This window comes from Euwallacea similis, chromosome 13 (genome assembly GCF_039881205.1).
Source record: "Euwallacea similis isolate ESF13 chromosome 13, ESF131.1, whole genome shotgun sequence".
Classification (NCBI taxonomy): Eukaryota; Metazoa; Arthropoda; class Insecta; order Coleoptera; family Curculionidae; genus Euwallacea; species Euwallacea similis.
The window spans coordinates 266,646-285,810 of NC_089621.1; the positions used below are offsets into that span (position 1 = coordinate 266,646).

The window sequence follows — 19,165 nt, forward strand, 5'->3', positions numbered from 1 at the left end:
TTGTATACGCACCACCAATGACGATAGATACATTATATTTTACAGACGACATTCTGCACTAACCACTTCGAATGTTATACATATTTGTTCAGTGTTTTCTCTGATGTGATCTTAAATAAGCTTTTTGAGATTTTTATTAATAACAGCGATTCATTAACTATGATGAATAGATTTGGTAAATATTTAAATTGAATGTATTTAGCGCCATATGATGTGTAGTTCTAAACACTAGGCAACCACGTATACTTGCATAACACCTATCGAGTTTCAAATACTTAGAGTAAGATCGTCCAATTTTAAGGTTATTAGCTAAAAAGAGATAGAGATGTATGGGATTAAGGATGCATTTCTTGAAAGATTTAAATGACGATTAACTTAATAAGAGTCGAAGGGAGGTTATGTAATTTTTTTCATTTTTATTAAAATTTGTTGAATATTACGAAAAATCCTGTCTGTTTCCTTCTTCAATAGCGGTTTCTTTCTAAGGGTTTCCTATGTTTCCTTAATTAAAACAAAAATTAAACTTTACGTACAGCAAAACTCGCAAAAGAAGATAGTTCAACATTTTAGGTAAAAATGTTCAAGAAAAAAATTCACTTCAAATCATAATACCAGAACGTAATAAGCTATAATTTATCTAATTCGAGATATACGAATTCTTTTAAGTACCAACAATTCTATGTTTGTGATATTGCAATTTTTCACTTTAACTTATATTGTTTAAACCTATTAACAAATAAGCAATAACTTAAAAACTGATAAGAAAATGTGTTTATCAGGACACTTCTTAATAACTGCATGACAGAGGTCTATCTCATTGAATACATTGCACAATCAGTATAATGTCAGTTCCTAGATTTGTCCGTTTAAATAATGGAGTTAATTTACCTACAATCGGTTTAGGAACTTATAAGGTAACTCTTCCTCTTAATTTTACCATCAAAATATCACAAAAATCTTTCTCTTAAAGTCTCCTAAAGGCCAAGTTGAAGAAGCGGTGAAAGCTGCCATAGACATTGGTTACAGACATTTTGATTGTGCTTGGTTCTATGGTAATGAAACTGAGGTAGGCAGTGCCATTAGGGAAAAGATCGACACTGGGGTTGTTAAAAGGGAAGAGATATTTGTCACCAGCAAGGTATTTGTATCAAAACTAATAAATCTCCTTAAAAAACACCCTTTATTTCATAGTTATGGAATAATTTTCATGCTAGAGATGCAGTAGTTCCAAAACTAAAGGAGACCCTTATTTCACTTGGTCTGGAATATCTGGATTTATATTTGATTCACTGGCCGTTTGGCATTAAGGTACTTTACTTGTTTATTGTTTCTCAATCATAAGTATTGTCACAACAATTATTAGCAAGATGGTCCACCAATGCCATCAGAAAATATAGAAAGTTTCTTTAGCAATGATGATTATGTGGACACCTGGAAAGGAATGGAGGAAGCCCAAAAACTGGGTCTCACAAAGTCAATTGGACTATCAAACTTTAACTCAGAGCAAGTAGAACGTATTTTAAAAAACGCTACCATTAAACCTGTTGTCAATCAAGTGGAATGTAATCCTAACTTAACTCAAAAGAAACTTATCCTATTCTGTAAAGAACGAGATATTGTAGTAGTGGGTTTCACCCCCCTTGGTAGGGTTGAATTTGCAGGCCAACCAGGATTTCCTGATCCTACAATTCTGGACCCAAAAGTCATTGCTATGGGTAAAAAGTATAATAAAACTGCGGCCCAAGTTGTTTTGAATTATCTGGTGAATATGAATTGAAGATAAAAGTGAATTAAACATCATAAAGTTCTTTTGTAGGTCAATAATTTAGGGGTTGTGGTAATACCCAAATCAGCCACACCATCGAGGATTAAAGAAAATTTCGAGATATACGACTTTGTGTTAGATGCAGAGGATGTGACCTACTTGGATTCTCGCAATAATGGACAAAGGGTCGCTGGACTAACTTCTTATAAAACACACAAATATTATCCATTCAACATTGACTTTTAATTGTTTGAAATCATTATATTTTGCTTCACAAATTGGCTTGATTTGCATTTGCTCAATTTTGTTTCTCAGATCCATGACTAGTGCTTGCTTTCTGTTCGATTTAGTGCTCAGGTTATTAATGGTTTTTAATTCTAAAAAACGGAGGTAATTGCAAAAACGCTCTTCAACATTCTCAGGACATCAATTTTATTTGAAATTGATTTTGGATTGGTATACACACAATTGATAAGCCACAAATGCCTAGTGATCACATTGTCAAATATGACAAAGTCACATTACAATAAAATGGTTTGAACGGAAGCAATGTGCAAAATTCCTATTGCAATGTAAAGCAAAAAACATGACTATAGATTGGTGTAATGGCAAAGGAACTTTTGCTGCGAGCTTCGGAGGAAAAAACACTGGCTGTGAGAGGTTACAGGTTGTTGAAGAAACTTGGGGAAGGTAATCATTAAACCTTTTTATTACAATATATTGAAAAGAAAGATTGCAAAGGGTCCTACTCCTATGTCTATCTGACTGAATTCGTTTCGAACTCTGATGAAAAGCAGAATAGATATTTAGCATGTAAAGTGGTGGACGTGTCCAAAGCTCCTAAGGATTTTGTCAAAAAATTTTTACCTAGAGAACTGGATATACTAGTGAGATTAAACCATCCTCATATCATACATATCCATAGCGTTTTCCAGAGAAAAACCAAATACTTTGTTTTCATGAGAAATGCAGAAAATGGAGATTTACTCGAGTATGTTTTGAAGAAGGTGGTTATCAAATTTTAACTTTCATCAAACCAATTAATATTGCCATCATAGGGTCCAGTATCTGAAGCTCAAGCAAGAGTGTGGATTCGTCAGCTAGCCCTTGCAGTTCAATATCTTCATGGCATGGACATAGCTCACAGAGACCTTAAGTGTGAAAACTGTTTAATAACAGCAAATTACAATTTGAAATTGGCAGATTTCGGCTTTGCTCGGTTTGTCATGGACAGTAATGGCAAACAGTTATTGAGCAATACCTATTGTGGATCGCTTTCTTATACCGCTCCAGAAGTATTGAGGGGAATGCCATATTATCCAAGAATAGCTGATATGTGGTATCTAGCTCAACATGAACAGCAAACATTTTGACATCAGGATTTTATAATATAGGTCTTGTGGAGTAATCATTTATGTATGTATCAATAAAGCAATGCCTTTTGATGATACAAACGTGAAGAAGCTTTATGAGCACCAAGTCAGCCGTAGGTGGAAATTTAGATCCAAAGTTGTTGATAGCCTTTCTGAGGAGGTTAATTTTGAAAAGTGCAGGGGTGAAAGGAGGAGCGTCACTTATAGGGTGTATTCGGACACAATGTTAACTGTGACAACATTGGATTTCTGCATGTTTAAACTGTCACTTTAATTCTATAGGCATCAAAAAAACGTTGCCATATTAAATCATTTTGCCAAAAAATTAACCTCCCTTCCTTCCCTGTATACTTTTTTTTTGAGTTATAATTCTTTCAAATGCAATCTACAGGTGAAGCAACTTGTTATTAATTTATTGGAGCCAGACACAAACAAGCGTTGGAAAATAGACCATATAGTCAAGTCTGACTGGATAGGACTAGATTCCAGATTTAACAGTTTAACTAAGGCTGAAGAGAACGCTTTATCTCAAGCTTTTATTGAAAGAAGGATTTATCTTGAGGGTTATACTTCACAAACACTTATGAATACCAAATAATCGATTTGTATTCTGTAGGTTTAAATAGGAAGAACAAAGATGCAGTTAAATTGAGAAAGGAAATTGATGATGTGAAAGTGTTAAAACCTACTACTTATGAAAAGCATTTCCCTCATGTGGATATTCAAAGCACTCTTACCATCACTGACCAATAGAAATTCCAAAAAACTAATAGTTTCTTATTTTTAAATATCATTCTCTTGACTGAAAACTTGTAAGAGATTCGTCAAATTTACTTAATGTAACATCACATACTTTAACAAGATCTTCAAGCCCTCGTTTCAGGGCGTCTGTAGCCTGTCCCTGGTACATTTGAATCCTAAAGTGAATATTGTTTTCTGCTGGATGAGGAACGGAATATCCACAAAATTGTACATCTGGGCTGTGTAAAGGTATACTTTAAGTTTATTAAAGGATTATAAGGTAAGCTAATACTTACTAGCTAGAGATAATACCCCGTAAGACGTTGCCTAACGTGTGTCCCTCGCCTTCTAAAATGAAAGTTCTACAGGACTCGTCAAAAGTTTCATTACTTGCCAACTAATAATGCAAACATGAAAAACAGTCATGTAGGGATGAATAATAGTTGCATGATTATAATTACCTTTGTTATGGGCATTTTTAAGCGTTTCTGGTGTATTTATTAATGTTTTAAAGAATATTGTTTTTGTCGTTTTGAATTTGTATAAAAACATGCGATAGTGAGGCTAGCCTGTGTTGTCACGTGTGTAGTAAGGATGGGCGAAAACAACTGGTTATTGTTTTTTGCTGGTTTAACTTAATTGTTGTTCATTAAGAGTAATAACCATATCAAGGTTATCTTAATTTTACCAAATTATTTTCGTTTCAATAAACGGTGTGTATTGGATGGTAACTGGGGTGTAATTGCCAAAAGATAATCACAATCTCACTTCAATGAGTCATGTGCTGTTTTAATTCTATGGTGTTGCCAATGTTTAAAAAATGAATTTATTTTTATTCTCAGATGTTGTTTATTTAGAAATATAATATAAAATCACTATAAACATTATTTAAATAAATTGGGTTTTTACTTCTGGCAGTGTTATTTGTAAACTGGTTCTCAACCGGTTAGTCTGCAAGGTTCGATAACCGGTTATTTTTTAATAAATTCCCATCTCTATGATGTAAGTAGATGCCAGTACTGCCATCTATTGTGAAATAGTGTAAATTGGCGAAAATTATATAGGACAACAAAAGTGTACAACATAGAAAATGTTATACTTAAAAATAGTGGTAGCTTACTTTATAGACTATGTTCGGAATACATTACGTTACAAAAATACTAGAGGGTGAGAAATATATTATAGAGAAAACGCGAGTTCTGTTTAGTTCATCCGGTATGCACGATATTTGTCCATTCATCAGCCATGTCCTTCGTTGCTCTTCTAAGCATTGTTGCCAGCGTTGTCACTTTACATCATACGATATTGTGACTTTGGGTCTGATATGACATTTCATTATAGGTTATATTGGGGTTTGGGGCTGTTATCTTGCAGTCTTAAGTTGCAGAAAAATTGCAAAAATATCAAAGATACAAATAAAGTAATAATATGATGAGATAATGGCTTCGAAAGCTGTAAAGGTAAGTTTGATCTCCTTAGTTTTATACTGAATCATTAAGTTCTTGTTACGTTTTGATGGAAACCAGCTTTTGCGCCTTCAAATTGGCATCTTCTTATTGGTGCCTGAAATGAGACGAACGTTAAAGCACCAATAAAGCATTGTTATATTTTCGCCTACTCAGAAATAAATTAATTTCCATGTTTATAATTAATTACATTTTCATGCACATTTCATGAAATCTATTAGTTTGTCCCTTCAAGTTTCATTTTTTGTGTAAATGATTTCAAGTCAGTTAAAACCTTGGGCCTCTTCCAAAAACCTGGTCTTTTCGATCGAGGTGTTGGAGCTTTGTTACCCCAAGCCTACAAGAAATTTTATAAAGAATGGAAAGAAACTGAACCCTCTGCTGTGCACTATATCCCTGAAGAAGGCAAATGGAAAAGGGATGAGCTGACAGGCGAAGTGTATGGTTACTTGTGATTATGGGTTACTTATGATAATTAAGAAACAATAATTGTAGTCGCCCTGTTCAAAACATCCCTATACCACTATTGTACCCCAAAGAGTACAATAGCCACATGTGGGGTGGAGAGGCTGTGGTGCAAGGGTTCCAGAAACGTGACCCCAGAAGAAGAAGAGTGCCCCATTTCTGGATTCCTGTATTGAAACGTTCAGTTGTTCACAGCGAAGTCTTAGACACATATTTCTCAGTGATAGTCACTAATCGGACAATAAATTTGGTCAACTCAAATTACGGCTTTGACCACTACTTACTGAAGGTAAGCACTTTCATGCTATATTTAATTTTCACAGATCATTGGTGTTAATGAAATATTATTAGATCACAAAGAGATTAGATATAAATAACTGGTTTTGTTAAGAGTCAAATGAAGGTCACAGTCGATGCAATGTTTTTGAACTCATGCTTGTTGAAAAACAAGAAGAAATCTTTTGTTTGCTATTTCTAGACTCCTGCTTGTGATTTAAAGTCCTTGTTGCCCTTGGGATTAAAAAGAAAAGTATTAAAAGAATTAGAGGCAGGTTGCCCCAAATTGAAAGACAGGCCGCAGTTGCAAACAGAGATTTTGCAAAAATATGGAAAATATTTGGAAGCTGTGAGTTTGTTGACTAAAGAAAAATGTTATTTCTAATGTGTTTGCAATTCAGTACACCAGTGAGGAAATAGACTGGTATGGCTACTCATACACAGATGCCTGCAACAGGCTCAAGAAACAAATGGAAGAGCAACATACTGTAGTTCCCCTCAAGCATATTTACCGGACTGAATTGATTGATAAGCTCAGAGCGGCCAGCATTGAAGAAGCTATGGATAAATCTTTGAAATCTAGGTAAGATGCACTTTTCTATTATGCAATTTTTTAAAATTAAATCTTTTCCAGTGAAAGTGGACTAGGAGCTACATGGTTGAAAAAGATGAATCCTTTTAGCAAGAAGAAAACCACCTAAGAGTCCAAAGAGAATTTAAAAAGTATGTAAATGTAGGTTTTTTTCTTTCTAACTTTTGAAGAATACATTAAACTATGTTTAAAAAAAGTTGTTGGAGTTTTCATTAATAGATGATAAAGTTTAATTTCTATAATTTTTCGTAATTCTAGGATCACGGACTGCATGCAATCGATTTTCCTGATAAGATAAACTTTGTTAGTAACGTTTTTTGCCAATTTGTTTGTTTTTGAAGTCACGCAAGGTCACTTGTACACACAACCTGAAAAATAGATTACATATTTTGCAAAAAGTATGCGATAATGAACCTATAAGGACAGACCCCACGTTTTCTCTAAAAAAAAGAAAACCTATATCATGTGTAATTTCACTATACATAAATATTTTTAAAAGTACACACCGCATGTTTCTGAGTTAATGAATTGTTTTTTTAGAAAGCAAAAGTCTCAATGACCAATAAATATATACACATAGCTTCCAAAGTTTAGCATCATTTGATTTATCTGTTCAAAAATAATTTACCCCGAGAATTTTTTTGTTACCTTTATATTTATGGTTTATCATTAACAACGGCACCTTTTTTGTATCGATGAAAAAGTTTTTATATATTTTTTCTTAAATAAAGTATTCGAGATTTATTTTGATGGTATGGGTAAGTGCCATTTTAGGGTCCAAAGCAAAACCATAAATCGCTAAGAGATACTACAAATTGCAAGAATAGTGGCTTTAGTGTAAGAAGGGCATTCGCACAGGTTTAAGCTGAGCGAATAGGCGTTTCTCAAAGCGATGTCTTCCGCATATGGAATTACTATTTAGAGACTAACTTGGTGCAAGATAGACCCAGAAGTGGCCGTAGGCGTAAAGGCAGAATCGCTATATACCCTTAACAATTCTACTATGGCAATACCATAGCTTCGAAGAGAAATTAGACATGCACTTGGAGTTGCTATTTTTTGTTCAACGCTAAGAAGACAAATCATTTAGTCTGGTTTGCAATGTCGTCGACCAATAAAAATTCTTCGGCTACAATAACAACACAGATTTCGTCGATTATAGTGGGCTAAACAGTATATACTTTTGTTGGAAGGATTTTGGAATTTTGTTCTTTTTTTTTATGATACCAAAATTTGTCTGGTAAATGATAACCGCCGAATTCGAATTTGGAGAGAGCCAGCAAAAGCTGTTCAACTTGCCCACGGTTGCCTCGGCCCTCCTTTTATGGGAAAAAGTTCCATATTTTGAGCTGATATGATGTCCAACAAGTGCGGTGGCTTAGTTCATATTCAAAGGACAATGTCAGGCGGTAGATACATTAAGGACTTTCTGGATTCATGTGTCAAACTATGGCGAGGGGCTGTTGATGGCAGATTTGTCTTCACGGAAGACAATGCCTGTCTTCATTGTTCTATTGCAGTAAATAATTACCTTGAAAATGTGGAAATCAATCGTTTACATCTGCCTGCTTTGTCGCCTGACATGAACCCTATAGAACATGCTTGGGATATGGTTTCCACAGCTGTGAACTCTCAAAGAAATTCTCCCAGAACTATCTAGGAGCTTATTATTGCTGCTGCAGAAGAATAGCAGCATATTCCTAAGTTTTATAACTAATCTAATTCAAAACATGCAGCGACCTTTTTAAGCTTGTATTGATATCATGGGTTGAAATATACGATATTCATCTTTTTTTTACTTTAAAAATATTGAATGAAAATTTTCGTTTTTTGTCTTAACAATTGCTTTTATTGTTTAAAACTGAATAGTAGAGTAATTGTGACATGAACTAATCAATTTTTAATTAAAATTCATAAATAAATAAATGTTTCAGACATTTTTGTATCACATAATAAAATATCCAAGAATCAAGATGATGCAAAACTTATGAAGTTATGTGTATAATTTTCATCTAAATAGTTACAGGAAATATTAAGAAACTTTGCAATATGTGACACACTCGAAGTAAATATTAATTTTTTGTTCATTCGGGAGAGACAATTTTTTTCAAACAAATTGGAACGACTTAATAGAGTCTATATATATATATAGTGAGAATGGAAATGAAACCGCAGATTTTACATAGACTGGCAAAAGGAGAGATAATAAAAATACCATTAATATAGATATTAGAAAAACAATATCATTCACCATTAAGTCTAGAAAATTAGCAATATTGTTAGGAATACTTCTTGACAGATTAGTGGATTATTAATGTGTTGCATTGTAGTGGTAAAAAATATCAAATCAATATAATATAAATTTCAAAACAAAAACGTGGAAATTCAAATAATAGCATTGATTCATGGAAGTATATTGTTAATTAAATATGTCTGTAAACCTTTTCAGCCCATCTATTTATACCCAATTATATTAATTAACAACCCTCCGATTTCCAACCCTATTACATAATTAATTACCATAAAAACACTATAGCTTATATGTAGATATATCTGTTATAATTACTCCAAACTACCTACCTCTATTCGCAGATCTCTGCAGAATGGTTCATGTAGGTACAAACATTTTCTGTAACTCCACTGCACTTTAACGCTAATCTTGCAGGTATACCCAAAATGCCATCATCTAAATTTGGCCCTCATTCTTGGCTCATTGGTGGGCATCACGCCCTGGCAACTTATGTTCCCAGATAGCTCTCACCTTCAGAGAATTTACGCCTATTACTCAAATTCCATATTAGGTTTTTTCGTTTTATATCTGGTTACTGAATACATCGATGCCGTTTTAATATTGACCAAAGAAGAGGTGAATATGGAGGATTTGACCGCCAACTTAGGCGCCACGTTGCTTTACAGTGTCACTATTGCAAGACAGTTTATTTTCAAATTCAACCCACTATTTTTGAAATTGCTGTGGGACGTTATTCACAACGGAAAGTCTTCGATGAATGAGGATTCACACGTTGAAGTAAGTCTACTTATTCTGTAAAAAAGTAACACCTAGAGAATGAAAAGTTGGACAGTTGCAGAAAATATCAAAGAAAGTGGCCAAAAGCAATAAGTTTAAGCTAATCATTTATTTATTGAGTATTCTGGTAGCGACAATTATAATCATGATTGGAACACTCTTAACGGGACCTGTAGAAGTAAAAAAGGGTAATGAGACCATGGTCATTAGAGCTCTACCTGGCAAAGCTTGGTTGCCATTCGATCAGCAAGCCAATATAGTTGTAAGTCAGTGACAATGAGAACTTATGTTTTTTGTCAAAATTATGAACATATAGATCCTAATTTTTTCAGTCTGCTTCTATTTGGTTCAATGTGGCTCTGACGATAGGTGCGAGTTTCGTTAACTACACCGACGTTTTGATGTTAAGTCTAATATTGTACCCGATTGAAGAACTAAAATTCATGCAGCATGTTATCAAGAACTTCGATAACTTTAAGCGAAAAAGAGAAATAAGTAACAATGTCGATAGTTCTCGTTCCACCTTCGTTGACATTATTCAGAGGCATCAAGCGATTATTGAGTAAGATTTATAGAGAGAGTTTGCCGCGTTTGAGACACTGAACCAAATAAATATCAATACATCAATCTGAAAACAGCTCGATGTAATTTTTTTTTATTTTCATAGGTATGTGAAAGTATTTAACAACATTTTGGGATTTATAATGCTTGTCGATTTCCTTCAAAGCTCTTTGCATATTGCTGTGCTGTTGAAACACGTGATATTGGTAAGTTTTTGCTCCTTCATAGATTATTGAAAAACTTTACTTTCCGAGGGCAGAACAAACAAAGTTTGACGATAGTAATCTCGGAGTTCACCCACCTAATGGCGATGGTAGTGAGGCCTTTTTTCTACTATTACTGCGCTAATGAGGTCATGACTTGTGTAAGTATTGGGGTGGGCAAATTTCGATGTTTTTATAGGGAATCTACAAAATAGTAAGAGAGAAAAAAAACTAATAAGGCATTCTCAATTTCTTTTTTAAAACAAATTCAATGCCTATTTCAAAAATGTTTTATTGTGTTTTGTTCTTGCTTTATAAACAAAAGTTCGATTTTTGGCATTTTCGAAAAATCCTCCAAATTTTTTTATTTTGATAGTTAGGTGAAAATAACTTTTACATTATTGAGACACTTTTTTAACTAGATTACGATGATAGAAATACATTTTTTTAAAGTTCATGCTTTTTAGAGTTACGACATAAAGTTGATTTTCAAAAAATATAAATCATATTTGTTTCTAGCATTATTAAAAAGACATTTTTTTCTTTAAAATGAATTATAATTTATAGGGTCTCGTATGAATTTTACAAACCTATTTTTACAGAAAACACTTTTTGCGATGGATGGCTCAGATATTGACGTAGAGAAACAAATGTCGCACGTGATTAAAACAGGCGTGTAACCTTGATTTAGTTCTAAAAAGAATTTTCTAAATTAGTTCTAATCTTATCAATAATGAAACATTTACAAGTCAAGACAAAAAACTAACAACATTAAAAATATCTAACTAAAACATATTTTTTCACAGTAAATGTTCAAATTATTATTTGTTATTTGCACTACATAAGGTGCATCGCTTCACAAGATTTTGTATGGCATTAAATATGTGAATATTGGAGATACTATCAACTCACTGAATAAATTTTTTTTTAAGTTCCTGGATATTGTCGTTAGTGGTTTTACGTAAATTATCTTTTATGTGTCTCTAGAAAAAAAAATCAAGCGGCGTCAAATCGGGAGAACGTGGTGACCACCTCAGTAGTCCGTTACACTCTATCCAATTATGTCCAAAATTCACACTTAGTAACTCTGAAACGGCTTTAAACATTTTCAAGACCACATATTTGATACATAATTTTTTTTAGAGCCACGAATTAATAACCGCGATATGCGAGAGCAACTGGTACGATCGAAGCAGGTCTGTGCAGTTGATGGTACTTTTATTTACTATGAAGGCAAATAGGCCTCTCCAGTTCAATATTGGCCCTTTTGGTATTATGACACTGCAGTCTTTTATTAATGTAAGTTGATTATCATCCCTCCAACCTAACATTAAAATATTCTATTTGCAGGTGATGAGAATTGCTTATTCTTATGCCATGTTATTACTCACCTTTTAATATTGTGAAATTTCCAAATTTTAGATTTCTGCCAAAATTTTCTGATCGGAGGGTATTATCAATCAATGAAAATAACACCCTTTTTGAAATACTTTATGTGAATAATATTAATTCCGGCCCACTTTATCTAGTAGACCACGATGTGAATAATTACATCACAGCCTCACAGTTCGCCTCACCTCAAGCAACAGAATCCGCATCCCATTTTTTATCTTTATCTAATCGCACGTGGTAAACTACGACGGTTATATATTCCGGTAGAGCTTAACTAAACTTAACTTTGCGTTCCGCGATAAATGACAATAGCACAGTGGTGGAAATTACACAATTTGATGGTCAAAACAAATTATCTTTTTGAAAATTTTAATTATTTTGCAAAAGTGATTTTTACATTTCTATTTGAACTTTTTCTACTAGATTACTATCATATTGTCACTCGGCATGAGGTTGTGAACACGAAAGTTACTGTTAAAGCATGATATGCGTGCAGTAAAATTTCTTGCATGTGCGGTGAAGTATCATTTTTGCGCACTTGTGAGGTAAATGACTAGTCCCATTCACGTACGATATATATCTAAAAATTCCACATCACACACATATTGCGACTTGTGTTGTCTTCTATGCATCATCGTTCTCAATTTTCCGCCCTTCTCCATGCTAAAACTGAGCGCAGATGCACCGAATGGTCTCCATTCTTACCTCTATATAAAGTCGTTTCTCTACTTGACAGTTCTAAGTGCATTTGGAAATTTATGCAGTTAATTTGTTTAAACTATGCCGTATTTGCATCCGAAATTTGGGTCTTAAAGGGAGTTAGACATGTGCAATTGTCCATTTATCTAGTCGCGGCTTACAAGGGATAAGTATAACGGATGAATATAAATGTCAACTTTTTTAAAAGTTCGTGGATTTTAAGTTAAAGCATAAATGTGCAATATTTTTTCTGGAATTTCAAATATCCATTTAGGGGAGCAATTGGTGTAGGGGTGCATTTGCTACATTAGGCAAAGAGCAAGTGTGGCAAGTGTAGGTAGTGATATATTGCGAACAATGTAATAATTCACTTTGATTAAAGTAAAAAAAGATATTGAAGTGTGTAGTTTCGTTGATTGAATGTCCCGTTTGTTACGTTTTAATTAGCAATTACTAAGGTTGTTACAGCTACTGGCGACGTAAATAATTAATTATTTTGTTGTAATTAATCAGTAAGAGAGAAACCCTTTAGAAACGGTTTGGAAGGTGGAAGAGGAACGTTAATTAAGACAGGTTAACGGACCAAATTCATATTGACATACTGAGCCGCATATTACTTCAAAGAACGATACGTATATTGAAATAAATAAAGAACAAAAATTATTCTCCAATTTGTCAAGAAACTGGTCAATTACTTTATTTATTTCTTTTATATATATTTTTGGTTTATCGTTTTCCAAGAAGGGTTCTTAACATCAAGACTAGCCACTTGAAGAATTGCAGCATGGGTTCGAGTAGGCGTTCACAACAGGAAACGTGCAAGAGCAACTGCGTTCAGAGCGTCGTTTCGCTATTTCAGTATGGCGTCGCACGCTGATATCTATGTATCGTGGCTTTGAGGGATTTTAGAGCGCGCGTTAAGTTTCAAACTTTTAATGGTGATATCTGTGTATTTAAAATTAATTAATAACTTTAGCAGTTAATGAGTTCTTATATGGTTTTATTCGTAAGTAATTTTATTGGAGTTTTTAGTTAAATATAAAAAAACATTACAATTCTGAATCAGCTAAAGAATTGAAATGCTACAAGTTTGAGATATTTAAATAGGGACTTGTCCAAAGTTCAAGTACCCATAGCGTGGAAAATTAAGTTTCTAATTTTCACTCTTTTCTCAGTGCTAAAATCAAACAATACACCGGAGTAATTCGAAATGAAACTAAAATATAGATTGTCTCATTCGAAATGGTTGTTATGCTCGCGGAGTTGTCCAATTATTGATATTTGTGAACGTGCTGGGTGCTATTTGGATATGTTTATGTGATTTGGGACTTCGAGTCACGGCTCAGAGGAAAACAAACGAGTCTCATGTTTAAGAGTCCAAGAAAGGTCAAATTTTTGCTGGGAATTCAGCTTTTTGTTGGAGAAAAAAATATATAACTTGGTCGTAAATATTCTTGACAAAATGCTTAACGAATTTTTGGTTTTTATTTCTCGTTATTGCTTGAAGAGATGATATTAAATTGAATTAGATCAGCTAGAAATGGTCCGCGAGACTTTCTGACAATTTTATGAATGTATGAGGTGTACAAAACAGATCTTTATGTATATCTTTAGGGTTTATAGATCGAATAATTGGCTAGTTTATCTGGTAGATAATTTTCAAAGAAATTGAGAATTAGTCTATGATTTGCCAATTATTAATACATTGATCTTTTGGATTTTAAACCTACAGTTAATATTCAAAAGGTGTATGTAATAAAAACAACAATTACAATATGAATGTTATGCTGCATATAATTAAATAGGTACAGCAGACATTATTTGTACAAACGCAAATCTTGCGAAAGAACCAGATAAGTACAAAACATAAATATAATTTTTTGCATGCCTTTTAGCATAATTACCCGTAAGCAAGATTATATACCAGAACAGAGTATGAAGTATTGCAGCTTCATTAACCTTGACTGTTACAATCAATTAACCTAACAGCCCGCGATTTATCATAAATTCTTCAAGTTGCTTTGAATTAGAATTCCCAATAAAACTCCTTCAAAATGACTTAGCTACATATTTATCAAATGTTCCTCGTAGCACTCAAGAAAAGTCATGCTGAAGAATTAATGTGACGCCAGCCCCTCCTGAAATATCACATAGTGGGTGGACACTCTTGTTGGGTATGATAATATTTACGTAATTACCAAAATACTGTGGCCTCTGTTCCAAATTTTGAATATGTTGAAAGATTGTATCAATTTTAATTAGTAGGTAAATCTTCGATTTAAAAATAGATTATAGTATAAAAAAACCATCATAAGAATTCTTGATAGTTTGGTGAAGGACATTCTTATTATTCAGGGTGTCTATTGAACAGCTCCTCAGTTTCTTAAGAGTTTATTTGTGATTTCGTTAAAAATTAATTTTGGGGATGTATATGACACTAATAAAGGTGAATTTTAAAATTAGTGACAACTTCACAAGGTGTCCCAAAGAAGCGGGGCGTTATAAAATATAATTTTCTTAAATGGGACCACCTGCATTTTTTCACTTGATCTCTGTTAAACCTGTGTTGGTTCCTAGATTTCTTTTACTCTAGGATGCAGTGACTCGAAGCTATGAAATTTTAAAAGAAATTTTAGATATTTACAATATTTCATAAATTAAAAATTAATATCGTAGTTAGTTTAAGTTAGATTTTGATAATTTTAGAATGGATTCTCATATAAGATCACCTTAGGAGGCACCAATATTCATTTAGTCAAAAATACGTACAAACACAATAACAAATTCAATTTTCATCTTTTCAATTTAAATTCCTCGATTTTTTCAAATAAGATGGTATTTTTTTTAACGTAGGACGAGAAAAAATTTTGTTTTCTTCATTTTGGTGTAAAATGATGTCATACTTATCTTAAATATAAATGGAATTATTAATTGTTTCAGGAAAACTTGCATTCATGGCTAAGTGCCTAAGTGGTTAGAAGGCGCCGCTATGGTTTCAATGTTGTTTGTTTTAAGATTTCACAGCTCATTGATCCCCTGACTAATTTTTTTCATGCTGATGTTTGCGTTTTCTATTGCTAATAAAGTGATGTCCAGTTTATTTTTTTCTTCTAATGTTTTCTTCTTTCGACTTTTCTTTTCATAATTAATACTTCCTGTCCGTTCAGAACATTTCTTTAGATTTTCTGAGCTCTTTATGTTGGGATATTTTTTATTAGGAAATTATTGTGCGTAAACCCGAGATGCTAATAAACAATTTTTATCACATGAACCATTTACAGTAATCATACTAATAAGTTCTTATTGAGGATGCTATATTTTGATGGCTAGTTTTAAAATAAACAGATTTTTAAGAAACAGAAAATCGTAAATGATCTGCCAAAACTTAAAACCAACAACATTGAAACCATAACAACTCATGCTAAACCCTCAGGCACTTAGTTTATACAATAATTCATACTTCCACTAACATTTAAAATAAATATCACATTATTTTATACCAAAATTAAGAAAAATGAACTTTCTTTCGTCATAAAAATCATATAATCATATTTGAAAAAATTAACAAAATTGAAGTTGAAAAGGTGAAAATTTAAGTTGTTATTGCAAACTCCCTGTATGTATTTTTGGCTAAATGAGTATTCGTGCCTGTTAAGATGATTTTGTATGAGAATCCTTCCTAAAATGATCGATATCTTACTTAAGTTAACCGCAATATTCATTTTTTATGAGATACTGCAAATGTCTAAAATTTCTTTTAAAACGTTATAGCTATAAGTCACTGCATCCCAGGGTAAAAAAAGTCTAGGAACTAATATAGGCTAAAAAGAGAATTTTTTATCACGTGAAAAAAATGGAGGTGGTCCTATTATATTACATTACTACTAAAATTCATCTTCATTAGCTTCATATGTTGGTTGTCTCATAAAAAACGGGCGAAGCTATAAGTTAGTTATTTATGGATGAATTTTGATGAATTCAAATCAGAATAAAACGATATTGTTCAGGTTCCTCAATAACGTGAAAGTTGATTTTTTTTAACTCAACTTCTGCTTCAGGTTTCGACATTAGAATTTTAAATAGAAAACCGTCATGAACTCCGTATTTTTTTTTACAATTTTTTGATAGAAAGTGTTTTTCTAAATATCATGATGTCTGAAAAGTTAATGTTAAAACAATTTTTAACTGAAAAAAATTGAAAATATCGAACAATATGAGTTATGTAACCATCTGTATCGTCATTGGACTATCTGTGTTATCCTGTGGTCATCTATACTTCATCCCTTCTTATCTTATTGTATTATTTTGTGGGAAGATACCTGACGCCATGGACAAGTGAAGTCCATTAGATCCAGCGAGAAGAGATAAGATATAACCGCCGGTTCGTTAATCGGACCTTTCTCCGCTGGATTTTTGCATATGGGGCTACCTTCAAGACAAAGTCTATATTCCTCGGCCAGAAAATGTCGATATTTTAAGATAAAGAATTGTAAATGCTTGCCAGGGAGTTGCATTAAAAGCTATTATAAATGCTACGCACGATGCAATCAAAATATACTGCGTGACAAAGAAAGGTAAACACCCATTAAAGATAATTTTATTTTGATAATTTTTTTTGTACGTGTTCAGTACCACATACTTATTCAATGATTACATTTTCAGCAAGATCAGAGGAAGAACTTCATTTTTTTTTCAATAGTGTGTTGAGCATCCACGGTTCCTTATACACTCATTGATACGCCTGGGCTCGGATCTAATAAGATTGTCAATGTCTTCTTGAGGTATCTCATTCCAGGCAATCTGAACTTCATGAGTAAGGGCTGCTAAAGTCTGTGGAGGGTGCTGTAAATTCAACAGTCTGCGGCCAATTATGTCCCAGACATGTTCAATAGGAGACAGATCCGGCGATCGAGGTGGCCAGGGTAAACGGTTGATTTGATGTTGATCCATGAACGTTATTGTTTGCCTAGCAACATGAGGTCTAGCATTGTCTTGCTGGAAAATAGCGTTCGGGATAGTTCGAAAATATGGAATCACATATGGCTCCAACACTTCTTGGATATAGCGTTGGGCAGTCATGTTGCCTCTAATGAAAACTAGGGGTGACCTGCTACCACATGCGATAGCACCCCATACCATAACGCCTACAGTACGGTGGGCATGACGCTCTCTGTCAAATTGTGGATCTCGCCTTTCATCCCGTCGCCTTTTCACCCTTGCCCGACCGTCGTTCATCCCCAGACAGAAGCGGGATTCATCACTAAAGATCACCTGAGTCCATTCTTGGTCCCACTGAATCCTCTCTCTACACCATTGTAAGCGGTTAGATCGATGTTCGCGAGTGAGAGGCAGCACCCAATGCGGACGATAGGACAAAAGGCCAAAACTTCGTATTCGGCGATATACTGTACGCATACCAACCCTATTCCCATGTTCTTCAAACCTCTGATTTGCAATAGCTCGACTGCTGCTCGGTCTCTAAGAGCCAAAAGTCGCAATCGACGATCTTCGCGCTCTGTGGTTCCTCTGAGTCGCCCAGTGCCTCTGGCTCTGTGCCCACGGCCTTCCTGAGTCCACGCCTGGTAACACCGCACTATGGTTCGTAAGGATCTGTTAGTTCTTCTAGACACTTTTCTGACCGACAGACCTGCTTCGCGCAACCCAACAATTCGCCCCCTCTCAAAATCACTATGCTGACGGATCTGTTCAATTCTACGCACTCTAGGCATAATGAGTAAAAATTATGACCGATTGCAACACACTTCACAAAAGTTGCGATGCAAATGTGAACAAAAATATTTAAACAAAATTTTATTTTTTTAAGGAACGACCCATGGAAACTAAAAAAAAAATTAACAGATAAACTTGAAATTTTGTTAATTTCTTTCTTTTTTTAAGATAAGTCAACATGCAAAAAATTATCAAAATAAAATGGTTTTTAATGGGTGTTTACCTTTCTTTGTCACGTAGTATATGTTAGTTATGTGTATAATATGGTAGTAGTTGATTTGAACAATATTTTTAATTATTTACATTTAGCAAAATATTAAAATAATATTTTGTGAAAACTACGGAGAAATACGTTATTAAATACAGAAGAAAAATTTTATTTGTAATATTCAAGACAATGTATGTATTGGTACTCAAAGAAATAAAATGTTTCCTTTTTTTTTAGTCAAAAATGATTTTAACATTAAATTGTCATACATCATCAAGTAAAAAAAATCTTTCTATCAAAAAATGTAAAAAAAACAGAGTTCTATTTAAAATTCTGAAATTCTTAAACAGAAGAAGTTGAATTAACAAAAACAATTTTGACGTTCTTTAGTAGTCTGAACAATATAATTTTCTTTAGTTTTTAGTTCATTAAAATCCGTTCATAAATAACTGAGTTATAATTTCGCCTATTTTTATGCGACTGTTTGTATGTACAGGGTGGTCCATGTAAGATGGTCCACTACCTTATTTCAAAAACTAAAGTTTAAAATAAAAGTTATTCAGTTTTTCATAAATTTTCATTTTTTAATATATGAGAAGTTACAGAGTTGTCCAGAAAACTGAGATGTGACAAAAATTCATTTTTTAAAATGAAATACCCTATATT

At 33.4% G+C, this 19,165-nt stretch overlaps 6 protein-coding genes across 7 annotated transcripts in view; 5 read left to right on the plus strand and 1 right to left on the minus strand.

The window, feature by feature from the left end:
- Window positions 1-454: 454 nt before the first annotated feature.
- Window positions 455-2,051, plus strand: LOC136413244 (aldo-keto reductase family 1 member B1-like). Of its 2 annotated transcripts, XM_066396669.1 has the most exons (6): window positions 455-570; window positions 780-914; window positions 971-1,138; window positions 1,192-1,308; window positions 1,364-1,762; window positions 1,817-2,051. In XM_066396669.1, the coding sequence occupies exons 2-6, from the start codon at window positions 843-845 to the stop codon at window positions 2,009-2,011; spliced, it is 951 nt and encodes a 316-aa protein (XP_066252766.1). In that variant the 5' UTR covers window positions 455-570; window positions 780-842; the 3' UTR covers window positions 2,012-2,051. The 2 variants fall into 2 exon arrangements, with proteins under 2 accessions (XP_066252766.1, XP_066252765.1); XM_066396668.1 differs by lacking the exon at window positions 455-570 and having other exon boundaries at window positions 734-914.
- A 130-nt stretch (window positions 2,052-2,181) lies between these two features.
- Window positions 2,182-3,891, plus strand: LOC136413254 (testis-specific serine/threonine-protein kinase 3-like). Its single transcript, XM_066396682.1, has 6 exons — window positions 2,182-2,455; window positions 2,507-2,772; window positions 2,824-3,104; window positions 3,160-3,298; window positions 3,530-3,701; window positions 3,755-3,891. The coding sequence occupies exons 1-6, from the start codon at window positions 2,371-2,373 to the stop codon at window positions 3,889-3,891; spliced, it is 1,080 nt and encodes a 359-aa protein (XP_066252779.1). The 5' UTR covers window positions 2,182-2,370.
- l(2)37Cg (RNA polymerases I and III subunit AC2 l(2)37Cg) lies at window positions 3,536-4,481 on the minus strand. Its single transcript, XM_066396681.1, has 3 exons — window positions 4,341-4,481; window positions 4,176-4,276; window positions 3,536-4,118 (listed from the first exon to the last, which is right to left on the minus strand). The coding sequence occupies exons 1-3, from the start codon at window positions 4,353-4,355 to the stop codon at window positions 3,929-3,931; spliced, it is 306 nt and encodes a 101-aa protein (XP_066252778.1). The 5' UTR covers window positions 4,356-4,481; the 3' UTR covers window positions 3,536-3,928.
- A 722-nt stretch (window positions 4,482-5,203) lies between these two features.
- On the plus strand, window positions 5,204-6,853 carry mRpL28 (mitochondrial ribosomal protein L28). Its single transcript, XM_066396670.1, has 6 exons — window positions 5,204-5,339; window positions 5,609-5,784; window positions 5,841-6,099; window positions 6,289-6,435; window positions 6,488-6,669; window positions 6,721-6,853. The coding sequence occupies exons 1-6, from the start codon at window positions 5,319-5,321 to the stop codon at window positions 6,785-6,787; spliced, it is 852 nt and encodes a 283-aa protein (XP_066252767.1). The 5' UTR covers window positions 5,204-5,318; the 3' UTR covers window positions 6,788-6,853.
- A 3,052-nt stretch (window positions 6,854-9,905) lies between these two features.
- LOC136413183 (odorant receptor 10-like) lies at window positions 9,906-12,261 on the plus strand. The gene is made up of 6 exons (XM_066396576.1): window positions 9,906-9,968; window positions 10,039-10,268; window positions 10,374-10,485; window positions 10,527-10,631; window positions 11,614-11,769; window positions 11,821-12,261. Exons 1-6 carry the CDS (start codon window positions 9,906-9,908, stop codon window positions 11,866-11,868), a joined length of 714 nt encoding a protein of 237 aa, XP_066252673.1. The 3' UTR covers window positions 11,869-12,261.
- A 1,064-nt stretch (window positions 12,262-13,325) lies between these two features.
- LOC136413243 (cholecystokinin receptor-like) overlaps window positions 13,326-19,165 on the plus strand; it is a 237,775-nt gene continuing 231,935 nt past the window's right edge. Inside the window, exon 1 of the mRNA XM_066396667.1 lies at window positions 13,326-13,567. The gene's annotated coding sequence lies outside the window, so the exon portion shown is untranslated. The remainder of the gene's footprint in view (window positions 13,568-19,165) is intronic.